Source organism: Eurosta solidaginis, chromosome 5 (assembly GCF_040869045.1).
Source record: "Eurosta solidaginis isolate ZX-2024a chromosome 5, ASM4086904v1, whole genome shotgun sequence".
NCBI lineage: Eukaryota > Metazoa > Arthropoda > Insecta > Diptera > Tephritidae > Eurosta > Eurosta solidaginis.
This window is the reverse complement of record NC_090323.1, coordinates 109,329,811-109,356,390: the sequence shown is the minus strand read 5'-3', so window position 1 is coordinate 109,356,390 and position 26,580 is coordinate 109,329,811. Positions and strand designations below refer to the sequence as shown.

General features: G+C 44.9%; 1 protein-coding gene across 5 annotated transcripts in view; it reads right to left on the bottom strand.

The window, feature by feature from the left end:
* Positions 1-16,016, bottom strand: part of LOC137233476 (uncharacterized) — an 807,788-nt gene extending 791,772 nt beyond the window's left edge. For 2 of the 5 annotated variants that reach the window (XM_067756517.1, XM_067756518.1), the window contains exons 1-2: positions 15,619-16,015; positions 15,392-15,559 (exon numbers count right to left, since the gene is read on the bottom strand). In XM_067756517.1, coding sequence (XP_067612618.1) covers positions 15,392-15,529 — 138 coding nt within the window. In that variant the 5' untranslated portion in view covers positions 15,530-15,559; positions 15,619-16,015. Of the gene's footprint in view, positions 1-15,391; positions 15,560-15,618 lie in introns of all 5 variants that reach the window. The other 3 variants (XM_067756516.1, XM_067756514.1, XM_067756515.1) reach the window with 3 other exon arrangements.
* Positions 16,017-26,580: the final 10,564 nt, after the last annotated feature.

Here is a 26,580-nt window from a genome sequence, read left to right as displayed (position 1 = left end):
ACTCCTTAAGCCCCTAGGCGGTGCTGGTTCATCAATCAGATGTCTGTTGGGATGCTCAGGTTTCTGGGTATTCAACAGGAACTGTTTGGTCAGCATCTCATTTCTCTCCCTGGTGGGGAGTATTCTCGCCCCATTATGCAGATGGTGTTCTGGGGACATAAGAAGACAGCCCGTGGCAATTCTGAGAGCAATATTTTGGCAGGCCTGTAGCTTCTTCCAATGGGTAATTTTTAGGCTTGGCGACCATATGGGTGACGCGTAGCAGGTAATCGGCTGGCTAATTGCTTTGTATGTAGTCGTGAGCGTTTCTTTATATTTTCCCCAGGTACTGCCAGCGAGAGATTTGAGGATTTTGTTACGGCTCTGAATTCTCGGAACAATTGCGGCTGCGTGCTCACCAAAATGTAGATCCTGATCAAACGTCACACCCAAGATTTTGGGGTGTAGGACAGCCGGTAGTGTAGTGCCATCGACGTGGATGTTCAAAATGGTCGACATTTGGGACATCCATGTCGTAACTAAGGTCGCGGAAGATTTAGTTGGTGATAATGCCAGGTTTCGCGAGGCTAAAAAACTGGAGAGATCAAGGAGGTAGCCGTTTATTTTATTGCATAGCTCATCGATCTGTGGGCCTGGGCCTGTGGCCATTATTGTGCAGTCATCGGCGTAGGAAACGATTGTGACTCCTTCCGGTGTTTAAGGTAGCTTAGATATGTAGAAATTAAACAAAAGTGGGGATAGGACACCACCCTTTGGCACCCCTTGTTTAATTCTCCTTGGTTTTGATGTTTCGTTTCTAAATTGCACCGATGCCTGCCGACCACCCAGATAATTTGCGGTCCACCTTTTAAGACATGGTGGAAGGGTAGACCCTTCCAGGTCTTGCAGTAACGAGCCATGGTTGACCGTATCAAAAGCTTTTGATAGGTCTAGCGCTACGAGTACTGTTCTATGGTGGAGGTTTTGCTTTAAACCGCAATTTATCTGGGTGCTAATAGCATTTAGCGCGGTGGTAGTGCTATGGAGTTTTCTGAAGCCATGCTGATGAGAGGCTAGCTGCAAATTTGCTTGGAAATAAGGGAGCAAAATGGCTTCAAGCGTCTTTGCTACTGGCGATAGGAGAGACATCGGACGATACGACTCTCCTATGTTAGCTGGTTTACCTGGCTTTAGTAGCGGGACCACCTTGGCCATTTTCCATTTCTCGGGTATGACAAAGGTGGAAAGAGACAGGTTGAAGACATGCGCTAAATATTTGAAACCCTCTTTCCCTAGGCTTTTAAGCATCGGCATGGCTATGCCGTCTGGGACCACTGCTTTGGATGGTTTAGCGCGACCAATGTCGTCCTCAACCTCTTTAGCGGTGATGGTGATTGGTGACGCGCTGAATTTGTGTTTATGTGCGTGTCTGTTGGCCCTCCGTCTATCTTTCTCGACCGTAGAATGCATTATATATTGTCCGCAGAAAGCGCTCGCGCATTTTTTCGCATCCGACAGCACTTTGTCACCAAAGGCGATGGAAATCTTGTCTTTGTGCTTAGTCGGATTCGATAGGGACTTTACGGTGGACCAAAGTTTACCCACACCGGTAGAGAGATTACAACCTCTTAGGTGCTCCTCCCATTTCGCCCGCTTGTGTTCATCCACAAGCGATCTGATGCGTTGGTTTATATCCCTTATTTGGGGGTCGCCTGCATCAAGCTGTCTTATAAGGTCCCGTTCTCTCGCTAAGTTTGCAGCCTCCGCCGGGAAGTGGGGCCGGATTTCGGGAATTCTCCCGGCGGGAATGAAACGTGCCGAGACGTGTCTATTGGCTCTCCGTCTATCTTTGTCGACCGTAGGATGCTTTATATATTGTCGGCAGAAAGCGCTCGCGCATTTTTTCGCATCCGACAGCACTTTGTCGCCAAAGGCGATGGAAACTTTGTCTTTGTGCTTAGTCGGATTCGATAGGGACTTTGCGGTAGAGCAAAGTTTACCCACACCGGTAGAGAGGTTACAACCTCTTAGGTGCTCTTCCCATTTCGCCCGCTTGTGTTCGTCCACAAGCAATCTGATGCGTTGGTTTATATCCCTTATTTGGGGGTCGCCTGGATCAAGCTGTCTTATAAGGTCACGTTCTCTCGCTAAGTTTGCGGCCTCCGCCGGGAAGTGGGGCCGGATCTCGGGAATTCTCCCGGCGGGAATGAAACGTGCCGAGGCGGCTTCAATGACCTTGCGGAAGGCACGCTCTTCTTGGCGGGCATCAGTCGGGATAGGGAGGGCAGCAAAGAGGTTGTCTGTATAAGATTTATATTCTTCCCACTTTCCTTTTTTGAAGTTTATGAAAGTGCGTTTTTCGGTGACGCTGAAGTCGGCGGTACGCTCGAGCGAAATAAGTATAGGCAGGTGGTCGGATGCCAATGTTACCATCGGCTGCCAGTTGACGCAGTTTACGAGTTCTGCGCTCACGATTGAGATATCTGGGGAACTGTGACAGCTTCCTACCATACGTGTGGGGGCGTCTCCGTTTATTGTGCAGAACGTCGTTTCTTCTATTTGATCCGCCAACATCTCACCCCTACTGTCCGCCCGCAAATTTGAATGCCATAGATCGTGATGGGCATTGAAATCGCCTAAGATAATGCGATTGTTGCCAGAGAGTAAGGCTCTGATATTAGGGCGGTATCCACTGGGGCAACAGGTGGCAGGAGGGATGTAGATGTTGATGATTTCTAGGTTTGCATCGCCTGACCGGACAGATAGGCCTTGACGTTCTAAGATATTGTCCCTGCGGTCGATGCCAGGATCAAATATATAATATTGCACAGAGTGATGTATGATAAACGCGACGCCGCCTCCATTTCCGCTCTCGCGATCTTTTCTGTGGACATTATACCCAGAGCAGGTCTGCAATGCAGATCTTGCTGTGAGTTTAGTCTCTTGAATCGCAGCAATGCGGATGTTGTGCCGCTTCATGAAATCGACTATCGGGCGCGAGCAGCAGCGGGTACTTGTTGTGGCTTGCTGAGCAGCGGGGCTGCTGGAAGGTAGTGGGGGCGCTTAAACGTAGACTACGGGACGCCCTTGGGCGTGAACAGCAAGGAGCCACAAAAGATTTATAAAAGTTACGTGGACGACGGGTTTTGGGATCAAGCCCAGAACAACCTGTCCGACGCAACCATCCCTTACACGAGACACACTGAACAGAGTATGACCGTCCTAAAAAGATTCTTTACCGGCAGATGCAGCAAAACCATTTCTCAGGACCGGGGTCAGGAGACCCGGATTGGATTCGATACCTTCACGGAGCAAGAGAATATGGAGCAGTCCTGCTGCAAGGAGTTGCTGGGAGTATGACAATTTGTGGGAGGGACGCAAAAAATTAAATGGGGTTACACTGAAATGACAGTCCTTGGTCGGGAAAAATCCCGAGTCGCTCCGGTACATAGAACCGACTGCCTTGGGAAGCGACTCCTTCTGGTGGTGAAGGTAGCTTAGATATGTAGAAATTAAACAAAGGTGGGGATAGGACACCACCCTGTGGCACCCCTTGTTTAATTCTTCTTGGTTTTGATGTTTCGTTTCTAAATTGCACCGATGCCTGCCGACCACCCACATAATTTGCGGTCCACCTTTTAAGACATGGGGGAAGGGTAGACCCTCCCAGGTCTTGCAGTAACGAGCCATGGTTGACCGTATCAAAAGCTCTTGGTAGGTCTAGCGCTTCGAGAACTGTTCTATGGTGGGGGTCCCCAGAACACCATCTACATAATGAGGCGAGAATACTCCCCATCAAGGAGAGATATGAGATGCTAACCAAACAGTTCCTGTTGAATACCCAGAAACCTGGGCATCCCAACAGACATCTGATTGATGAGCAAGCACCGCCTAGGGACTTAAGGAGTCATCTCCGTAAGCATTTTGAGGAAATACGGCACCTGAGAAAAAAAAAACACGCTTTACAAGGCAGTCGGTTCTATGTACCGGAGCGACTAGGGATTTTCCCGACCAAGGACTGTCATTTCAGTGTAACCCCCATTTAATTTGTTGCGTCCCTCCCACAAATTGTCATTCTCCCAGCAGCTCCTTGCAGCAGGACTGCTCCATATTCTCTTGCTCCGGGTCCTGAGAAATGGTTTTGCTGCATCTGCCGGAAAAGAATCTTTTTAGGACGGTCATACTCTGTTCAGTGTGTCTCGTGTAAGGGATGGTTGCATCGGACAGGTTGTTCTGTGCTTGATCCCAAAACCCGACGTCCACGTAACTTTTATAAATCTTTTGTGGCTCCTTGCTGTTCACGCCCAAGGGCCTCCCGTAGTCTACGCCAAAGCGCCCCCCAATACCTTCCAGCAGCCCCGCTGCTCAGCAAGCCACAACAAGCCGACGGGTTTCATCGCGCCATGTTGCCAGGTCGCAAACCCAAATCATCCGGGTACCCCAACGCTTGCCCAAGGACGCCCAGTCCCAGGGCCACAACAGTAATTGCGTCCTGGCCTTCCACAACCCAGGCGTAGTCACCCGTCACTTACCCCCAGAGTGGCGGCGTCTCCCCTTATGCACTTCAGAATTCTGCAGTTAAACTGTAATGGACTAACTGGGAAGATTACGGACGCTTCCCAAGGCAGTCGGTTCTATGTACCGGAGCGACTCGGAATTTTTCCCGACCAAGGACTGTCATTTCAGTGTAACCCCATTTAATTTGTTTCGTCCCTCCCACAAATTGTCATCCTCCCAGCAGCTCCTTGCAGCAGGACTGCTCCATATTCTCTTGCTCCGGGAAGGTATCGAATCCAATCCGGGTCCGTCTCCTGACCCCGGTCCTGAGAAATGGTTTTGCTGCATCTGCCGGAAAAGAATCTTTTTAGGACGGTCATACTCTGTTCAGTGTGTCTCGTGTAAGGGATGGTTGCATCGGACAGGTTGTTCTGGGCTTGATCCCAAAACCCGACGTCCACGTAACTTTTATAAATCTTTTGTGGCTCCTTGCTGTTCATGCCCAAGGGCGCCTCGTAGTCTACGTCTAAGCGCCCCCCCCCATTACCTTCTAGCAGCCCCGCTGCTCAGCAAGCCACAACAAGTACCCGCTGCTGCTCGCGCCTTACGGCGCCAACAACTCAAACAGCTGCTACCACTCATAACTACAATCTTCGTAGTAGAGTCGGAAGCAATGCTGAGCAACAGCCCCTGCCCCCGTCTTCTCCCCCCCTCTTTTCCGGCAGCAATCGTGTAGGTCAGGGAACCAGACTCTTAGTCCCTACCTCCGTTTGCACCGTTTGCCAGCACAGAATATATATGTTTGCGACATCCGCCCAATGCAGCTCCTGCCTTGGGTGGTGCCACTTTCCTAGATGTTCTGGTCTCCGCGACGGCAACCCCTCGACGGGTTTCATCGCGCCATGTTGCCAGGTCGCAAACCCAAATCATCCGGGTACCCCAATGCTTGCCCAAGGACGCCCAGTCCCAGGGCCACAACAGCAATTGCGTCCTGGCCTTCCTCAACCCAGGCGTAGTCACCCGTCACTTACCCCCAGAGTGGCGACGTCTCCCCTCATGCACTTCAGAATTCTGCAGTTAAACTGTAATGGACTAACTGGGAAGATTACGGAGATAGTCAATTTCATGAAGCGGCACAACATCCGCATTGCTGCGATTCAAGAGACTAAACTCACAGCACGATCTGCATTGCAGACCTGCTCTGGGTATAATGTCCACAGAAAAGATCGCGAGAGCGGAAATGGAGGCGGCCTCGCGTTTATAATACACCACTCTGTGCAATATCACATATTTGATCCTGGCATCGACCGCAGGGACAACGTCTTAGAACGTCAAGGCCTATCTGTCCGGTCAGGCGATGCAAACCTAGAAATCATCAACATCTACATCCCCCCTGCCACCTGTTGCCCCGGTGGATACCGCCCTAATATCAGAGCCTTACTCACTGGAAACAATCGCATTATTTTAGGCGACTTCAATGCCCATCATGATCTATGGCATTCAAATTTGCGGGCGGACAGTAGGGGCGAGATGTTGGCGGATCAAATAGAAGAAACGACGTTCTGCACAATAAACGGAGACGCCCCCACACGTATGGTAGGAAGCTGTCACAGTTCGCCAGATATCTCAATCGTGAGCGCAGAACTCGTAAACTGCGTCAACTGGCAGCCGATGGTATCATTGGCATCCGACCACCTGCCTATACTTGTTTCGCTCGAGCGTACCGCCGACTTCATCGTCACCGAAAAACGCACTTTCATAAACTTTAAAAAAGGAAAGTGGGAAGAATATAAATCCTTTACAGACAACCTCTTTGCTGCCCTCCCTATCCCGACTGATGCCCGCCAAGGGGAGCGTGCCTTCCGCAAGGTCATCGAATCCGCCTCGGCACGTTTCATTCCCGCCGGGAGAATTCCCGAAATCCGGCCCCACTTCCCGGCGGAGGCCGCAAACTTAGCGAGAGAACGTGACCTTATAAGGCAGCTTGATCCAGGCGACCCCCAAATAAGGGATATAAACCAACGCATCAGATTGCTTGTGGATGAACACAAGCGGGCAAAATGGGAGGAGCACCTAAGAGGTTGTAACCTCTCTACCGGTGTGGGTAAACTTTGGTCCACCGTAAAGTCCCTATCGAATCCGACTAAGCACAAAGAAAAAGTTTCCATCGCCTTTGGCGACAAAGTGCTGTCGGATGCGAAAAAATGCGCGAGCGCTTTCTGCCGACAATATATAATGCATTCTACGGTCGACAAAGTTAGACGGAGGGCCAACAGACACGCACATAAACACAAATTCAGCGCGTCACCAATCACCATCACCGCTAAAGAGGTTGAGGACGCCATTGGTCGCGCTAAACCATCCAAAGCAGTGGGCCCAGACGGCATAGCCATGCCGATGCTTAAAAGCCTAGGGAAAGAGGGTTTCAAATATTTAGCGCAGGTCTTCAACCTGTCTCTTTCCACCTTTGTCATACCCGAGAAATGGAGAATGGCCAAGGTGGTCCCGCTACTAAAGCCTGGTAAACCAGCTAACATAGGAGAGTCGTATCGTCCGATATCTCTCCTATCGCCAGTAGCAAAGACGCTCGAAGCCATTTTGCTCCCTTATTTCCAAGCAAATTTACAACTAGCCTCCCATCAGCATGGCTTCAGAAAACTCCATAGCACTACCTCCGCGCTAAATGCCATCAGCACCCAGATAAATTGCGGTTTAAATCAAAACCCCCACCATAGAACAGTACTCGTAGCGCTAGACCTATCAAAAGCTTTTGATACGGTCAACCATGGCTCGTTACTGCAAGACCTGGAAGGGTCTACCCTTCCCCCATGTCTTAAAAGGTGGACCGCAAATTATCTGGGTGGTCGGCAGGCATCGGTGCTATTTAGAAACGAAACATCAAAGCCAAGGAGAATTAAACAAGGGGTGCCACAGGGTGGTGTCCTATCCCCACTTTTGTTTAATTTCTACATATCTAAGCTACCTTCACCACCGGAAGGAGTCACAATCGTTTCCTACGCCGATGACTGCACAGTAATGGCCACAGGCCCAGGCCCACAGATCGATGAGCTATGCAATAAAATAAACGGCTACCTCCCTGACCTCTCCAGTTTTTTCGCCTCGCGAAACCTGGCATTATCACCGACTAAATCTTCCGCGACCTTATTTACAACATGGACGTCCCAAATGTCGACCATTTTGAACATCCACGTCGATGGCTCTACGCTGCCGACTGTCCTACACCCCAAAATCTTGGGTGTGACGTTTGATCAGGATCTACATTTTGGTGAGCACGCAGCCGCAATTGTTCCGAGAATTCAGAGCCGTAACAAAATCCTCAAATCCCTTGCTGGCAGTACCTGGGGAAAAGATAAAGAAACGCTCATGACTACATACAAAGCAATTAGCCAGCCGATTACGTGCTACGCGTCACCCATATGGTCGCCAAGCCTAAAAATTACCCACTGGAAGAAGCTACAGGCCTGCCAAAATACTGATCTCAGAATTGCCACGGGCTGTCTTCTTATGTCCCCAGAACACCATCTACATAATGAGGCGAGAATACTCCCCATCAGGGAAAGAAACGAGATGCTGACCAAACAGTTCCTGTTGAATACCCAGAAACCTGGGCATCCCAACAGACATCTGATTGACGAGCCAGCACCGCCTAGGGGCTTAAGGAGTCATCTCCGTAAGCATTTTGAGGAAATACGGCATCTGAGAACACAGCCGTATGAAGCGAAAAAACATAAGCAGGTCCTTGGTGAACTCCACAAACAGGCGTCGGACCTTTATGCCGGGAATTGCCCGGTGAACCCAGTACTCAAAGTAAAGTATCCAAAACTTGCGGAAGAGGAACGCATACTCCCCAGGGAAACGCGTGTCACTCTGGCTCAACTTCGTTCTGGATACTGTAACAGGTTAAACTCTTACCTATCCAGAATCAACCCCGACATACAAAATGTATGCCCCGCTTGCAATGTGTCCCCACATGACACCAACCATCTCTTTAATTGTAATGTGGAACCAACGCCTCTAACACCCCTTTCCCTATGGTCCACCCCTGTTGAAACAGCAAGTTTCCTTGGACTCCCGTTAGAGGATATTGATGACAGTTTGTGATCGGTCGCGTCTGTTAGGTGGGGCGAAGCACTGCTACAACAACAACAACAACAACATTACGGAGATAGTCGATTTCATGAAGCCGCACAACATCCGCATTGCTGCGATTCAAGAGACTAAACTAACAGCAAGATCTGCATTGCAGACCTGCTCTGGGTATAAAGTCCACAGAAAAGACCGCGAGAGCGGAAATGGAGGCGGCCTCGCGTTTATCATACACCACTCTGTTATTATATATTTGATCCTGGCATCGACCGCAGGGACAATGTCTTAGAACGTCAAGGCCTATCTGTCCGGTCAGGCGATGCAAACCTAGAAATCATCAACATCTAGACCCCTCCTGCCACCTGTTACCCCAGTGGATACCGCCCTAATATCAGAGCCTTACTCACTGGCAACAATCGCATTATCTTAGGCGATTTCAATGCCCATCACGATCTATGGCATTCAAATTTGCGGGCGGACAGTAGGGGTGAGATGTTGGCGGATCAAATAGAAGAAACGACGTTCTGCACAATAAACGGAGACGCCCCCACACGTATGGCAGGAAGCTGTCACAGTTCGCCAGATATCTCAATCGTGAGCGCAGAACTCGTAAACTGCGTCAATTGGCAGCCGACGGTAACATTGGCATCCGACCACCTGCCTATACTAATTTCGCTCGAGCGTACCGCCGACTTCATCGTCACCGAAAAACGCACTTTCATAAACTTCAAAAAAGGAAAGTGGGAAGAGTATAAATATTTTACAGACAACCGCTTTGCTGCCCTCCCTATTCCGACTGATGCCCGCCAAGGGGAGCGTGCCTTCCGCAAGATCATTGAATCCGCCTCGGCACGTTTCATTCCCGCCGGGAGAATTCCCGAAATCCGGCCCCACTTCCCGGCGGAGGCCGCAAACTTAGCGAGAGAACGTGACCTTATAAGACAGCTTCATCCAGGCGACCCCCAAATAAGATTGCTTGTGGATGAACACAAGCGGGCGAAATGGGAGGAGCACCTAAGAGGTTGTAACCTCTCTACCGGTGTGGGTAAACTTTGGTCCACCGTAAAGTTCCTATCGAATCCGACTAAGCACAAAGACAAAGTTTCCATCGCCTTTGGCGACAATATATAATGCATTCTACGGTCGACAAAAATAGGCGGAGGGCCAACAGACACGCACATAAACGCAAATTCAGCGCGTCACCAATCACCATCACTGCTAAAGAGGTTGAGGACGCCATTGGTCGCACTAAACCATCAAAAGCAGACGGCATAGCCATGCCGATGCTTAAAAGCCTAGGGAAAGAGGGTTTCAAATAATTAGCGCATGTCTTCAACCTGTCTCTTTCCACCTTTGCCATACCCGAGAAATGGAAAATGGCCAAGGTGGTCCCGCTACTATAGCCTGGGAAACCAGCTAACACAGGAGAGTCGTATCGTCCGATATCTCTCCTATCGCCAGTAGCAAAGACGCTTGAAGCCATTTTGCTTCCTTATTTCCAAGCAAATTTGCAGCTAGCCTCTCATCAGCATGGCTTCAGAAAACTCCATAGCACTACCACCGCGCTAAATGCCATTAGCACCCAGATAAATTGCGGTTTAAATCAATACCCCACCATAGAACAGTACTCGTAGCGCTATACCTATCAAAAGCTGTTGATACGGTCAACCATGGCTCGTTACTGCAAGACCTGGAAGGGTCTACCCTTCCCCCATGTCTTAAAAGGTGGACCGCAAATTATCTGGGTGGTCGGCAGGCATCAGTGCAATTTAGAAACGAAACATCAAAACCAAGGAGAATTAAACAAGGGGGTGTCCTATCCCCACTTTTGTTTAATTTCTACATATCTAAGCTACCTTCACCACCGGAAGGGGTCACGATCGTTTCCTACGCCGACGACTGCACAATAATGGCCACAGGCCCAGGCCCAAAGATCGATGAGCTATGCAATAAAATAAACGTCTACCTCCCTGATCTCTCCAGTTTTTTCGCCTCGCGAAACCTGGCATTATCACCGACTAAATCTTCCGCGACCTTATTTACAACATGGACGTCCCAAATGTCGACCATTTTGAACATCCACGTCGATGGCACTACGCTACCGACTGTCCTACACCCCAAAATCTTTCGTGTGACGTTTGATCAGGATCTACATTTTTGGTGAGCACGCAGCCGCAATTGTTCCGAGAATTCAGAGCCTTAACAAAATCCTCAAATCTCTCGCTGACAGTACCTGGGGAAAAGATAAAGAAACGCTCATGACTACATACAAAGCAATTAGCCAGCCGATTACGTGCTACGCGTCACCCATATGGTCGCCAAGCCTAAAAATTACCCACTGGAAGAAGCTACAGGCCTGCCAAAATACTGCTCTCAGAATTGCCACGGGCTGTCTTCTTATGTCACCAGAACACCATCTGCATAATGGGGCGAGAATACTCCCCATCAGGGAGAGAAATGAGATGCTGACCAAACAGTTCCTGTTGAATACCCAGAAACCTGAGCATCCCAACAGACATCTGATTGATGAACCAGCACCGCCTAGGGGCTTAAGAAGTCATCTCCGTAAGCATTTTGAGGAAATACGGCACCTGAGAACCCAGCCGTATGAAGCGAAAAAACACAAGCAGGTCCTTGGTGAACTCCACAAACAGGCATCGGACCTTTATGCCGGGAATTGCCCGGTGAATCCAGTACTCGGGGAACAGTACCCAAAACTTACGGAAGAGGAACGCATACTCCCCAGGGAAACGCGAGTCACTATGGATCAACTTCGTTCTGGATACTGTATCAGGTTAAACTCTTACATATCCAGAATCAACCCCGACATACAAAATGTATGCCCCGCTTGCAATGTGTCCCCACATGACACCAACCATCTCTTTAATTGTAATGTGGAACCAACGGCTCTAACACCCCTTTAATTATGGTCCACCCCTGTCGAAACAGAAAGTTTCCTTGGACTCCCGTTAGAGGATATTGATGACAATTTGTGATCGGTCGCAGCTATTAGGTGGGGCGAAACGTTGCTACAACAACAACAACATAAGAGTGAGAGGTTGGACGCTTCCCAAGGCAGTCGGTTCTATGTACCGGAGCGACTCGGGATTTTTCCCGACCAAGGACTGTCATTTCAGTGTAACCCCATTTAATTTGTTTCGTCCCTCCCACAAATTGTCATCCTCCCAGCAGCTCCTTGCAGCAGGACTGCTCCATATTCTCTTGCTCCGGGAAGGTATCGAATCCAATCCGGGTCCGTCTCCTGACCTCGGTCCTGAGAAATGGTTTTGCTGCATCTGCCGGAAAAGAATCTTTTTAGGACGGTCATACTCTGTTCAGTGTGTCTCGTGTAAGGGATGGTTGCATCGGACAGGTTGTTCTGGGCTTGATCCCAAAACCCGACGTCCACGTAACTTTTATAAATCTTTTGTGGCTCCTTGCTGTTCACGCCCAAGGGCGTCCCGTAGTCTACGTCTAAGCGCCCCCCCATTACCTTCCAGCAGCCCCGCTGCTCAGCAAGCCACAACAAGTACCCGCTGCTGCTCGCGCCTTACGGCGCCAACAACTCAAACAGCTGCTACCACTCATAACTACAATCTTCGTAGTAGAGTCGGAAGCAATGCTGAGCAACAGCCCCTGCCCCCGTCTTCTCCCCCCCTCTTTTCCGGCAGCAATCGTGTAGTTCAGGGAAACAGACTCTTAGTCCCTACCTCCGTTTGCACCGTTTGCCAGCACAGAATATATATGTTTGCGACATCCGCCCAATGCAGCTCCTGCCTCGGGTGGTGCCACTCTCCTAGATGTTCTGGTCTCCGCGACGGCAACCCCTCGGCGGGTTTCATCGCGCCATGTTGCCAGGTCGCAAACCCAAATCATCCGGGTACCCCAATGCTTGCCCAAGGACGCCCAGTCCCAGGGCCACAACAGCAATTGCGTCCTGGCCTTCCTGAACCCAGGCGTAGTCACCCGTCACTTACCCCCAGAGTGGCGACGTCTCCCCTCATGCACTTCAGAATTCTGCAGTTAAACTGTAATGGACTAACTGGGAAGATTACGGAGATAGTCAATTTCATGAAGCGGCACAACATCCGCATTGCTGCGATTCAAGAGACTAAACTCACAGCACGATCTGCATTGCAGTCCTGCTCTGGGTATAATGTCCACAGAAAAGATCGCGAGAGCGGAAATGGAGGCGGCCTCGCGTTTATAATACATCACTCTGTGCAATATCACATATTTGATCCTGGCATCGACCGCAGGGACAACGTCTTAGAACGTCAAGGCCTATCTGTCCGGTCAGGCGATGCAAACCTAGAAATCATCAACATCTACATCCCCCCTGCCACCTGTTGCCCCGGTGGATACCACCCTAATATTAGAGCCTTACTCACTGGAAACAATCGCATTATTTTAGGCGACTTCAATGCCCATCATGATCTATGGCATTCAAATTTGCGGGCGGACAGTAGGGGCGAGATGTTGGCGGATCAAATAGAAGAAACGACGTTCTGCACAATAAACGGAGACGCCCCCACATGTATGGTAGGAAGCTGTCACAGTTCGCCAGATATCTCAATCGTGAGCGCAGAACTCGTAAACTGCGTCAACTGGCAGCCGATGGTATCATTGGCATCCGACCACCTGCCTATACTTGTTTCGCTCGAGCGTACCGCCGACTTCATCGTCACCGAAAAACGCACTTTCATAAACTTTAAAAAAGGAAAGTGGGGAGAATATAAATCCTTTACAGACAACCTCTTTGCTGCCCTCCCTATCCCGACTGATGCCCGCCAAGGGGAGCGTGCCTTTCGCAAGGTCATTGAATCCGCCTCGGCACGTTTCATTCCCGCCGGGAGAATTCCCGAAATCCGGCCCCACTTCCCGGCGGAGGCCGCAAACTTAGCGAGAGAACGTGACCTTATAAGGCAGCTTGATCCAGGCGACCCCCAAATAAGGGATATAAACCAACGCATCAGATTGCTTGTGGATGAACACAAGCGGGCGAAATGGGAGGAGCACCTAAGAGGTTGTAACCTCTCTACCGGTGTGGGTAAACTTTGGTCCACCGTAAAGTCCCTATCGAATCCGACTAAGCACAAAGACAAAGTTTCCATCGCCTTTGGCGACAAAGTGCTGTCGGATGCGAAAAAATGCGCGAGCGCTTTCTGCCGACAATATATAATGCATTCTACGGTCGACAAAGTTAGACGGAGGGCCAACAGACACGCACATAAACACAAATTCAGCGCGTCACCAATCACCATCACCGCTAAAGAGTTTGAGGACGCCATTGGTCGCGCTAAACCATCCAAAGCAGTGGGCCCAGACGGCATAGCCATGCCGATGCTTAAAAGCCTAGGGAAAGAGGGTTTCAAATATTTAGCGCAGGTCTTCAACCTGTCTCTTTCCACCTTTGTCATACCCGAGAAATGGAGAATGGCCAAGGTGGTCCCGCTACTAAAGCCTGGTAAACCAGCTAACATAGGAGAGTCGTATCGTCCGTCACGTCTTTTGACACATCTCACGACATTTTTGGACGAGTATTAGCAGTCGATCCCTGTTCTAGACTTCTACCCAAATAAAATAATTTTAAATAACGGCAATTCTTTACTTTAGCTCACAACTGCTAAAACTCGTCCTAATTGCGCTTTGGACCCAGGATCACGAATCCGAAAGCGGAAATTGAAAATTTTATTTCGTTTCGGAGATATTTGCAAACAAAATTGAAAATTTTCATGTGCTTGTTATTTTGATGATTTTGTTATACCCACAAGAAAAAACTGTGGGTAAAAGTGTTTTGCGCGGATATAGTTTTGGTCTCCAAACCGGTATTGGACCCACCTAGGGTAATTTTTTATAAGCGCGGCCGAAGGCCGCCAATGCAGAAAGCGCAAAAATACTATGGACCCCACCCCCGGTTTCGGAGCGCTCCGGGTCCATTTTTCGGTTTTTTTTTGGAAATAACTTTTGACAGAAATAAAATTTTGAATTTCCAATCTCGGATTATTAGGTAAAGGGTAATTGTTTACTTTAGCTCACAACTGCTAAAACCCGACAAAAACTTCTTCCAAAAGACTTCTACCCAAATAAAATAATTTTAAATATCGGCAATTCTTTACTTTAGCTCACAACTGCTAAAACTCGTCCTAATTGCGCTTTGGACCCAGGACCACGAATCCGAGAGCGGAAATTCAAAATTTTATTTCGTTTCGGAGATATTTGCAAACAAAATTGGAAATTTTGGTAATAGTCTAGTTGAGGGGTCGACTGCTAATACGATACCAAAAATATCGAGAGGTGTCAAACTACGCGTCTTGACATCAGTATTAATAATCCGAAGGCGGTATCCACGGTTATACCACACACCGGACTTGGAATAGCGTAGCCTACGGTTATTTCTTATAAGCGCGGCGGAAGGCCGCCCACTCAGAAAGGTGTTCTGCGCAAAATACTATGGATCCCACCCCCGGTTTCGGAGGTACCCGCGGGTCTTTTTTCGGTTTTTCGTTAATATCTTTTGAACGAGCTAATATTTTTATTTTCCACCTTCGGTTTATTAATACTGATGTAAAGACGCGTAGTTTGACACCTCTCTCGATAATTTTGGTAGCGTATTAGCAAGCGACCCCTCAACTAGACTATTACCCGGATTATTGTTCTCGAGATTAATACGCGTCTTTTGATACCTCACTCGGAAATCTTGGCCCAACTTTAGGGTGGGTACCGTAAACTGCACTACTACCCTATTGAGATGCATTGTCCCCATGGTAGTCACAGGGTTAAGTGATAGGTTTAAATTTATGTTTACCTTGTGTGACATTGTTCCGTCAATGGACACGATAAATCCAACTCCACATGCTTCATGCTCATACAACGGATCATACAGTCCTTGAGCTTTAGGAGCCTCCCAGGGTTTATCAACAGAATTGTATACTGGTTGCACCATTTTTTCACTCCTGAAGATATATTTTAAGTTCTGTAAATAATTGTCTTCTAAGTAAACATACTTTTAATTAACATCATATGTTTTCATACCTTTGATGCACCTGCAAATACTAATTTTGTTTACCTGGGTACTACGAGAAAATTTTATCACACCGAAAACTGTAATAACACTATATTACGTACGTTCAATACGCATTTATTGCAATGAACGACTACAGTTAATGGTTTTCACCAAGCGAATGAAGCTCGAAAAATTGACAATTAGTACTTCCAAATCTAATAATTTTATTTAGTACCATCCCTTTGATCGCCTGTCAAATGAAATACATTTTAAGCAAGATATTAAATAATTCACATGTATCGTTTTGTTCCATATAAGTGTATAGTTCACTTAAGTGCACACATTTCTACGATATCAAATTAGGGCTGCCAGACGTGTTCCATAAAGGAGAGGTGAAAACCATTTAAGCTGCAGACATTGGAGCTTTATCGGTTACCTTAGCCGTGTTTTCTTATACACGCGTATACGTTTACGTTCATTGTAAACTTTACCAAGTAGCGCAACTAACAGCTGATCGCTCAAAATTTGCACACACACACAAACATCACTAATGGCCATATTACGGAAATCTTAGGGAAATTGAAGTTAAATTTTTAAACAGACATAAAATGTTATAATTTTGAAATATATAGCATCTAGGACACCTTAATTGCAGTAATTGAAAGAAAATGTTTGGTTATACTCAAGTATTTAATTATTTTTTCTAAATTTATCTTTAATATTGATACAATAGCCGTGTTTTTTAACACGCGCGTATACGTTTCGTTTGCGCGTGTTAAAAAACGCCTATCTTCGCTTAGATAATGCTTAGGAGACCCATCTAGCGGCTGTGGTAAAACAACTAGCTACAGCAACAGGGTGTACCGAAAAGCGGAGACGCAACGCTCTGATGGCCATAGGGTATAACATATAGCTGAATCAGTTGCGATGAATTGTGGACACACATATAATACATAGAATTAGTGTACAGGGTGAAACAAAGACACATATTTCAGTTACATCTGAGTATAATGCGTATTGAAATTTAGTAGGACAAAATTTATGCGCAGCAATTTCAGAGGTGTATTTATAGTTTGTCTCTTAGCAGTCAATATAAAGTTTAAGTGTAAACGGATATACGCGTGTTAAAAAACACGGCTAATGATTGGCCCAATGCAACTCTGGTCTTCCTACTGTCCTTCATTCCACTCCTTTCGAGTGCCTATTTTCACGGCCTGCGAGTGCCTTCCACTCTATTCGCAACATAGTCTCGAATTAAGCTGCCAAACTATATAGTAAACAATGTTTACGTTTGCAAGTGAAAAAAACGCCTATCCTCGCTTAGATAATGCTTAGGAGACCCATCTAGCGGCAGTGGTTAAATAACTAGCTACAGCTACAGGGTGTACCGAAAAGCGGAGACACAACCCTCTAATGGCCATAGGGTATAGCATATAGCTAAATCAGATGCGATGAATTGTGGACACACATATAATACATAAAATTAGTGTAGAGGGTGAAACAAAGACAAATATTTTATTTACATCTGAGTATAATGCGTTTTGAAATTTAGTAGGACAAATTTTATGCGCAGAATTTCAGAGGTGTATTTAAAGTTTGTCGCTTAGCAGTCCATATAAAGTTTAAGCGTATAGACGTTTACGTATAAAAAAAAACACGGCTCTTATAACAGCTGATTCGACCAACCTTATGAGAATCAATGCAATCGATTATTGGTGTCGCTAAGGTCGTAACCGTAACGTAGCCAACCAATTGGTTTTTGGTTAACATCGTAACGATAAACAGCTGGATGCGTTAGGGATACGACTACAGCGATACGACAAACGGCACCAATGACTGCAGCTTTACACATACACATACTCATACCTTACGTTCCAATGAACAGTGAACCAGATACCGATAAAAATTGATCATGCAAATGCAACAACAAATTGATCCATATGGTTCACATTGTTGTTGCATTTGCAGGTTAAATTTCTATCCGTATCTGGATCACGCTTCATTGGATCGTCACAATAGTCAATATAATATGGCGCATAGTCATAGTCAACATCATTGTTTACTGTATAGTTTGGCAGCTTAAATTGATGTTATGTTGCGGATAGAGTGGAAGGCAGTGAAAGAAGGCACTCGAATCAAGTATAATGAAGGAATGATGTTCGGAGTTTTTTCAAAATTTGCCCAAAATCCTGAATCACAAAAGAGAGTGTACCTTAATACGAAAATGAAAAAATGCAGTTAGATTTTGCTCCTTTTTTAGCAGGACATTTTCATTTTAAAAATGTAATATACAGTCCTATGTTCATTCTATTACTTTTTTAGCAGGAGATTTTCATTTTAAAAATGTAATATATAAACCAGTGTTCATTCTATTACTCATTTTATCTATGGGGCTTCACATGTATTAAATCATCAAATAATTTATTTTTATTTTTTTTTTATATTTGTTTAAATTTTTAAATATTAATATTCACATTAAAGATTTATAAACAGTGACAAGAAAATTTTCTTCCTGAAAAACGCTTGCTAGCGTATCGTAAAAAATCAGCTTTCATATTGCGATTTCCACACGCCCGATAGATGTAGTATTATGAATGACAGCAGAGTTTTGCTTACAAATTTTTATGAATATATACGAAACAGATAGCAAAACAAAACGTAAATACTAACTGTTGCCTTTGTGGCGATTTAATTAATCAAACAAATATTTTAGCTTGCTTTAATAAAGTTTATTAGCACTTTTCAAATGCTTCTTACGCGTTGCTTTAAAAATATTTTTTTTGATTATTACGCACTTAGGTTTGAATTCAAAAAGGGCTCTAAATATGACTGCCGATGTTACTTATAGTAGTACAATTATGGCTTGATTCTTACCTAACTGTTAACTATTTACATACATGTATGTATGAGTTATTTTGTTACATATTGGAAATGAAAAGTTAACTGCACAAAGTATGTATGTATGTTTTTATGATATATGCTAAAGCAAAAAAGAGAACATGAAAATAACTATACCCCGCAGTGTCATAAGCAAGTATACCCAGCGGCAACATTCCCCCCCCCCTAGCAAATGAATCACCCTTGAAGAGGTTTGCTTAAGTAGGGCCGCTGACATCCAACACTGCCACCTTAGTTGCGGGCCTTTTCAACAGGCCTTTTTGAGTTTTCACAGTGACCCGTCTCACTTGATCATCCTTTGCTTTTACAACCTCGACGATAATACCCTTCGGCCAAAAATTCCGCGGCAGAGCTTCATCAACCACAATGACGACGTCTCCGACTACGATCGGTTCCCGCTTGCTGAACCATTTTGCTCTACGTTGGATGATTGGAGTATATTCTTGCAGCCAACGCCGCCAGAACTTATTAGCGAACTCTTGTGTTTTGTGCCAAAGCTGTTTAAATTTGAAGTTTCATCGAAAAGTTCCTTTTGCCCGTCAGTAGAACCTAGTAGAAGGTGGGTCGGTGTGAGCGCATCGTCATCTGCGCTGTCGAGAGATACAAATGTGAGTGGTCGCGAATTGATTATAAGTTCGACTTCACATAATGCGCTTTTGAGCGTTTCTTCTGTGAATTTATACGAGGGGCAGATTGTATTTAGAACGGTTTTAACCGAGCGTACCAGCCTTTCCCATGCTCCGCCCATATGTGGCGCCATTGGGGGGTTGAACCGCCAGACGACGTCTTCACAACTTATATTCAATCCTTCTATTTTATTCGGGTTTTTGCGCAAGGCTTTCTCTGTAGCTTTGAAGTTTGTTCCGTTGTCCGTATATATCTCGCGTGGTTTTCCTCGCCTTGCCACAAAGTTCTGAATGCTCATAATGCAGGAACTTACGTCTAAACTGTGCGCGATCTCGAGATGAATTGCGCGAACGGTCAGGCACGTGAATATTACGCCCCACCTTTTTTCTCTGTGCTTCCCAATTACAACGTATATCGGTCCGAATAAGTCTATACCCACGTAGGTAAAAGGGCGCTCAAAGCTTGCCAAACGTGCTACTGGTAGTGGGGCCATTTGCTGAATAGTTGGTTTCGCGCTCTCATTCTTGCAGCGTTGACATGCTCGTCGAACCTTGCGATAAAGTACACGTAGACGAGGGATATAATAATGTTCGCGAATTGTGTTCAAGGCTGCTTCATGAAATTGATGATGATTTCGTTCGTGGTAATTCCGAGCTATTAAAAATGAGATCGGGTGGTTTGTTGGCAATATTATGGAGTCACCAGTTCTTAAGCTTTCCGCTCTTCCCCGTGATTTGAGTATATCGTCGTCACTTAAATAGGCATTTAAAGAAATCAGTTTACTATCGTTTTCAATGTTCTTACCAGATCTGAGGTTGGTAATCTCTTGGCGATATTCATTCTGTTGTGCCTCTTTAATTAGAATGATCTTGGCTTTATGAATAATTTCGCCAGAAACATTGGTGGGTACTTTTAACTTCATCATTTTCGATTTTAGCTTTTCCAAGAACAAAATTACCATTGCCATCGTTAAATATAGTCGACGCCAGCTTGAAAACTTCTCAGCATTAATTAAGGGTTCCTTTTCTTCCTGTTTGGTTATATGCAGGATACAATGCCGTAGTTCAGTATGTTCAACTGGTCCAAGGTCGTTGAATTTTGGCCACTCGGTCTGATCGAAAGATAAGAATTCTGGCCCATGCACCCAGAAGTCGGAACGTTGTTGCCCGCTGAGTTTTGTGGCTAAGTCAGCAGGGTTTAATTTTGATGGAACCCAGCGCCAATTGCCGGCGTTTGTCGCCTCCAACACTTCACCTACCCTATGCACTACGTATTGTTTAAAGTTCCTCGGGTCCATGCGCAGCCACTTCAGCACTGTTTTTGAGTCTGACCAAAAGAATCGAGCATGAATGGGTACTCGTAACGCGCTCATCACGTTGGTTGCCAATCTTACGCCGATCACAGCAGCTTGTAGTTCGAGCCGCGGTATAGATACAGGCTTTAGTGGTGCTACTTTAGATTTAGCGGCCACGATGATTGTATCAACTTCATTTTTATGCAATACTCATAAATAGCAAATCGGCGCGTATGCGTACTCGCCGGCATCTACAAAGGTATGCAGTTGGTTGCACTCGGAGGCTTTCAGTAATAGTGAATAACACCGCGGGATCGTGGTGGAGGTTATTGCTGGCAGCAAAGTCTTCCACTGGCACCACTTGTTGTACAGTTTCCCTGGAAGTGGGTCATCTCAATTGATACTCGAGCGCCATACCTCTTGTAAAAGCATTTTCAGCCCTATGGTATAATGCGCCAGAAACCCGAGAGGGTCGAATATGGACATCGACACCTGAAGCACTTCTCTTTTCGTTGGTATTAAGCTACCTTGCAGGATGTCTCGCTTCATTTTGGAGAATTTGCAAATAAACTTAAAGTTGTCGTTATTCGGATCCCAATACAAACCTAATATTTTCTCCGTATGTGCCAAATCCTTGGGAGTTTGATTTTCGGCGAGATCTTCCTGCAGTTGGTTGGCAACAGCTGATGAGTTGGATGCCCAGTTACGAATGTTAAATCCAGCTTGAGCGTGAATGGCCTTCACTTGTACGGGGAGTTTTAGTGCCTCTTCTTCGGTATCGACGCTGTCGCTTAAGTCGTCGACGTAGTGGTATTTTTGTATTGCTTCCACTGCACGCGGAAATTCTTTTTTGTACTTCTCCGCGTTAGTGTCGCGAACAAAATGTGCGATGTATGGCGCGCAGCTGATGCCGAATGTAAGCGCTCTCATTACGTAGATATCCGGGTGGTATAGCTCTTTGCAGTCCTCGTGCCACAAGAATCTCTGTGCGTGCATGTCTGCTTCTCTCACACGGATCTGGTGGAACATTTCTGCGATGTCTCCACAAATAGCGAACCTTCCAGTTCTAAATGACATTAGTACGAAAATTAACGAATTAAGTAAGTCTGGACCGCTTAGGAGGAAATCGTTGAGAGCGGCTCCATTAGACTTTGCAGCCGCGTCCCACACCAGCCGTACCTTTGCAGGTTTGTTGGGGTTGAGTGTAATAAATATCGGTAGGTACCACTCGTGATTCTGGGGAATGCTTAACTCATCTGCAGTTAACTTTTTCGCGTAGCCTTTGTTTATCAAGTTACTTATTTGTTCTCGCATATTACTTTCCAGATTTGCATCTTTAGCTAACTTTTTCTGCATGCATCTGAAGCGTTTAAGGGCGTTGTGGTAACTGGCAGGTAGCTTTGTGTCCTCATCATTCCACAACAAGCCTAATTCATAATGACCATCGCTCTGATGACATGTGGCATTTAGAATTTGCATTGCCCTATTGTCTTGTGGAGACATCAACTTTCTTGTTTGGGGCGTCTCAAGACTGAAATACTCTTTCATCTCTTCGTGTAGCTTTTCGTATTTCTTTTCGCAGTCGCATACATGAATATTTAAGTGGTGCGATTCAAAATCCGTAGCCTTGCCTCCTTGTAGAGTCCACCCTAAACGGCACTTGGTGGCGATTGGCTCGAGCCACCCTCCTTCACGAGTTTTGATACGCACGGCTAGCTTCCAGCAATTAGCTCCTATTAGAATAGTCGGCTCGGCGTTTTCGTATGAATCGATCGGAAGTCCACGTAAGTATGGATAATTATGCGTAATTTTCTCCATATTTAGAAATTGACTAGGTAAGCCAAGTCGCGAGACAGTATGCACCTCACTTATTTCGTATTTCGCACCATCATGTATGTTTGAGATACGTATCGATGTCCGCATTGATTCGTTTTCGATACGCGTATTCTCGCCAGTCCAGTGAAGACACAACGATTCATGCTCACCATTTAAGTCCAAAGAATTGTATATATGTTTCTCCATCAACGTCACGGATGATCCCTCATCTAAAAAGGCGAAGGTATTAAGTGATTTACCTTTTGAGTGTATACGCACTGGTATTATACGAAAACATGGAGTTTCTTCCTCAGGGCCTACATGAGTATTTACTAGTTGATTTTTTCGCATGGGTGGTGCCGTATTTTGATTATGTTCGGAACACGGATACGTGCTACTCGTTGGTAAGCTGCTTTTATGAAGAAGCTTGTGGTGTTTCGATTTACAGCCATCGACCCCACATTCTTTACTCGAATAACATTTTCGGCGATGCATGTTTAAACACTGGCGGCACAATTTGTTGGCCTTCACAACATCCCACTTACATTGCAAGTTGAGTTTACTAAATTCTGTACACGCTTGGATCTTGTGATCACTGCACCCGCATACAACACATCCAACTTTGTTGTGGTTTTCACTACTCGCTGATTGCATATGTGTATTCATTACACCACTTCTTTTTGATACTCGTGGGGTGACCACCTTGCTCGCAGCGTCGGCTATTTGGAAAATCCAACTGCTAAATGCTTTAATAATTGGTACTTGCTCGTCACGCTGTAACATTGCCCAATTTAACTTATGTTGACTTGGGAGCTTGTCGACGAACTCCTTTACCAACATTGGATTATTTAAATGTGCCTCCATATGGCAGGCTTCCATAGTGGAGCAGATGTTTTGTACGCATAAAGCGAAGTCGATGAGACTTTCTAGTTTTTCTTTCAGCGGTGGAATCGCCCTGGCCTTCTCTACTAATGATTCTAATATATGCTCTGGACGTCCAAAACACATTTTAAGTGTCTGAATTATTTCAGGGACCATCGAGGGCAGCAGTAATTTGCAACGTACTGTTTCATACGCCTTACCTTTGAGACACTTCTGCAATCGCATCAGATTTTCTGCATTAGTGTACACTGCAATTTCTGTGCTGTTTTCATAATTACTCAAGAACAGCGGCCAGTCATCTGGGTTTCCGATGAAATTAGGTAGATCCTTTGGGATTACTTGCCTAGCTGCAAGCTGTGACGAAGTTGGAGCGGTTGTTGCGCGGCTAGTTCCAATGGGGGAACTTTGACCCAGTATTTCATATTTCTTTTGCAAATATTTCTGCTCTAATTTTCGCTCCTCTTCTAAGAGTTCCAGCCGCAAGGCGTGTTGAGATACACTTTCGTAACTTTGCGGAGCTATAATTGTGTTGGTGTTAGCTGCTAGTTGTTGTTGACCTAACGGGTACGGTGTTGCCGAGGTCGCTCGATGCATGTTGGGTGAAGTGATGGTGACGGAAGTTACCACGGGTGCGATCGATGCGGCCGGGTTGCTTGCAGTAGTAAGCTTCCCCGTTGGTTGCTTGTCGATTTGTGCGCCAATATTGGGCGACGATGAAGCTTGTGGCTGTCCTGTCGTTGCCGTAGAGATTTCACTATTTGATGTCGGTGGAGCGGGGGTGCTCCTTCCGGTGTAACCAGTTTGCGCGGTTTCGCAAAACTTGCAGTTCCAACTTATGTTGGCTACGTTACTATCCACCCCGACGCAATCATAGTGGAACCATTTGTCACATGTGTCGCCCTGCACCATATCGTCGGTGTCTTTTTCCCGACAATTTTCGCAATTGTACTCCTTAGTCATATTTCACAACTTTTATTTTACAAAAAAAAATATTTTTAAAGTTTTTGTTGCCTTTGTGGCGATTTAAATAATCAAACAAATTTTTTAGCTTGCTTTAATAAAGTTTATTAGCACTTTTCAAATGCTTCTTACGCGTTGCTTTAAAAATATTTTTTTTGATTATTACGCACTTAGGTTTGAATTCAAAAAGGGCTCTAAATATGACTGACGATGTTACTTATAGTAGTACAATTATGGCGTGATTCTTACCTAACTGTTAACTATTTACATACATGTATGTATGAGTTATTTTGTTACATATTGGAAATGAAAGGTTAACTGCACAAAGTATGTATGTATGTTTTTATGATATATGCTAAAGCAAAAAGAGAACATGAAAATAACTATACCCCGCAGTGTCATAAGCAAGTATACCCAGCGGCAACACTAATAATTCATTAGTTTTGTACGTAAAAGTGGCAAAAGTGTTTAAAAGCTGTAATAATAAAATGTTTTATGCAACTTCCGTTACCTTTTATATAAACTCAAATGAATAAATTGACGAAACTCGCATAGAGGACACAGAAAGAATAAAATTGAGAGATGCTTCCAATCTTCTTGAAATAAACTCTACACTGTAAGTACTTGACATACTAAAATTAAAAAAAAGTTGAATAAAAAAAAATTGATTTCAGAGTATGTCTTAACAGAAATAGAAGGCAGTTTGCGCGCCCGTAAAAATAGGTCATCCAACCCAAATATTTTAAAGGTTTGTGCCACTTTAACCCTTCGTCTTACACATGAGTCCAGCCAGACCTTTTCTCCAAAAAAGACACTTTGGGTTAAGCTAGATGTTTGAAATTTTAGATAGCTTCCTAAAATTTAATCATACGTCGATTTGTAAAAAAAATCATCTTGATATCTGATGTATATATCTAGTTATATAGATATGTTGATTAATACATCACATTCGTAGCACATTGGTCTGGCTGGACCCACACACATTTCTATGTAGTATGTTATGGAAACGCATTTACAAGGGAGCAGTAAGGAAGGCGGTCGGCATGATGTGTTGGTGCACAGTGGCTAGTCATTGTCGGCTGGGTCGGGTCCTTGCCAACCTTACTGTTCCTGCGCCATAAGCAGAAAAAAGTTCCTATCATGCCTATCAAACTAGCAGCTGTCAAAATCAAAATAAACTGACAGAAGCGCAGAGACCGACTCAAAACGCTTATAAATTCAAATCAAAACGACATCCGGTCGAACCGGATGCCACGGACAACCCGTTAACATTCCAAAATTTAAAAATTCAAAAATTCAAAAAAAATTACCGCAAAAAAATTTACCGAACCGGACATGGCCGGTTACCAACGCTGAAAATCGAAAATAAAAAAAAAGCTGAAAATTAAAATACAACAAAAGGGCCGAATATAACTTGGGGGCGCCGCGGGTGTTGTTGCGACGCCCGGTGCATTTATCCCACCCTCAAATAACCATGGCCACCGACGCACCTAATCTTTCGGTGGCCCCTTACCTGTTTTATCTAAGTGCCTTCTAAGTAAGTGGCGACGCCAGCATTCCCATTTTAAATTACAATTTATTTATAATTCATTATTAAATTATAAATACATTATTAAATTCATTACAAAAATTATTACAATGTTATCGTAGAACTCAGTTTTGAGTGTAACCTGATATCGAATCGATATAATGCTAATGCGCCTAGTATAATGCTAACAATATCTAATATGTACAAAAAAAAGTATTTACCAAAAGCAATAACGATAAAATTGCGATAGCAATATGTATTACGGCACGTAAATCACCTTCGTCTTGTTGTTCGAAAGGTATTGCCCGCAATAGGGATTCATATGCATATATATATACCTATATATTGCATTTGGAAGGAAAAAAAAATTTTGAATTCAAAATCCTTTTGCCAATTCGTGTATACTTGACAATCGACGAATGGCTGCTGTCGCAAAAAAAAATCCGTTAAATCTATGGTTAAGCTTCCAAAGTGAATCGCTAAAACGTTTCAATGTATAGAGCTAACTTTAAACATCTTAAGGTGACAAAATATATATTCTTAAAATGATCGAAAAAAAAAATGTATCCTTTTTCTTTTTTTTATGTAAAGCTAATGCTTAGGTAGGTATTAGGTAAATGGAATCATACTAGTTAATTGCTGAATACAATCTTAGTCATAGTTAAAGAGTTTTGTTTGATATATTATATGTAAGATGCATTCTCAAATAAACGGCGTATGTTGAAATTAGGGTTAAGCGTTCTAACAGGTAAGTGCTGCTTGACCGGACTGAGACAAAACTGCCTGTTTATTTGTGAACAAACCTTTAAAACGTGTAAATAATTTTGGCATATTAAAATATGGTTGCATTCTTTAATATCTTGTCAAGTTGCAAAACATAAGTGTTCATATGGTAATTCTTTTGGTTAGGTAATCAATACAGCTAAGCTTAACTCGTGGGAATCATTTATGTATAACCTTTTTCGTCTATAGTACGTTATACTATCC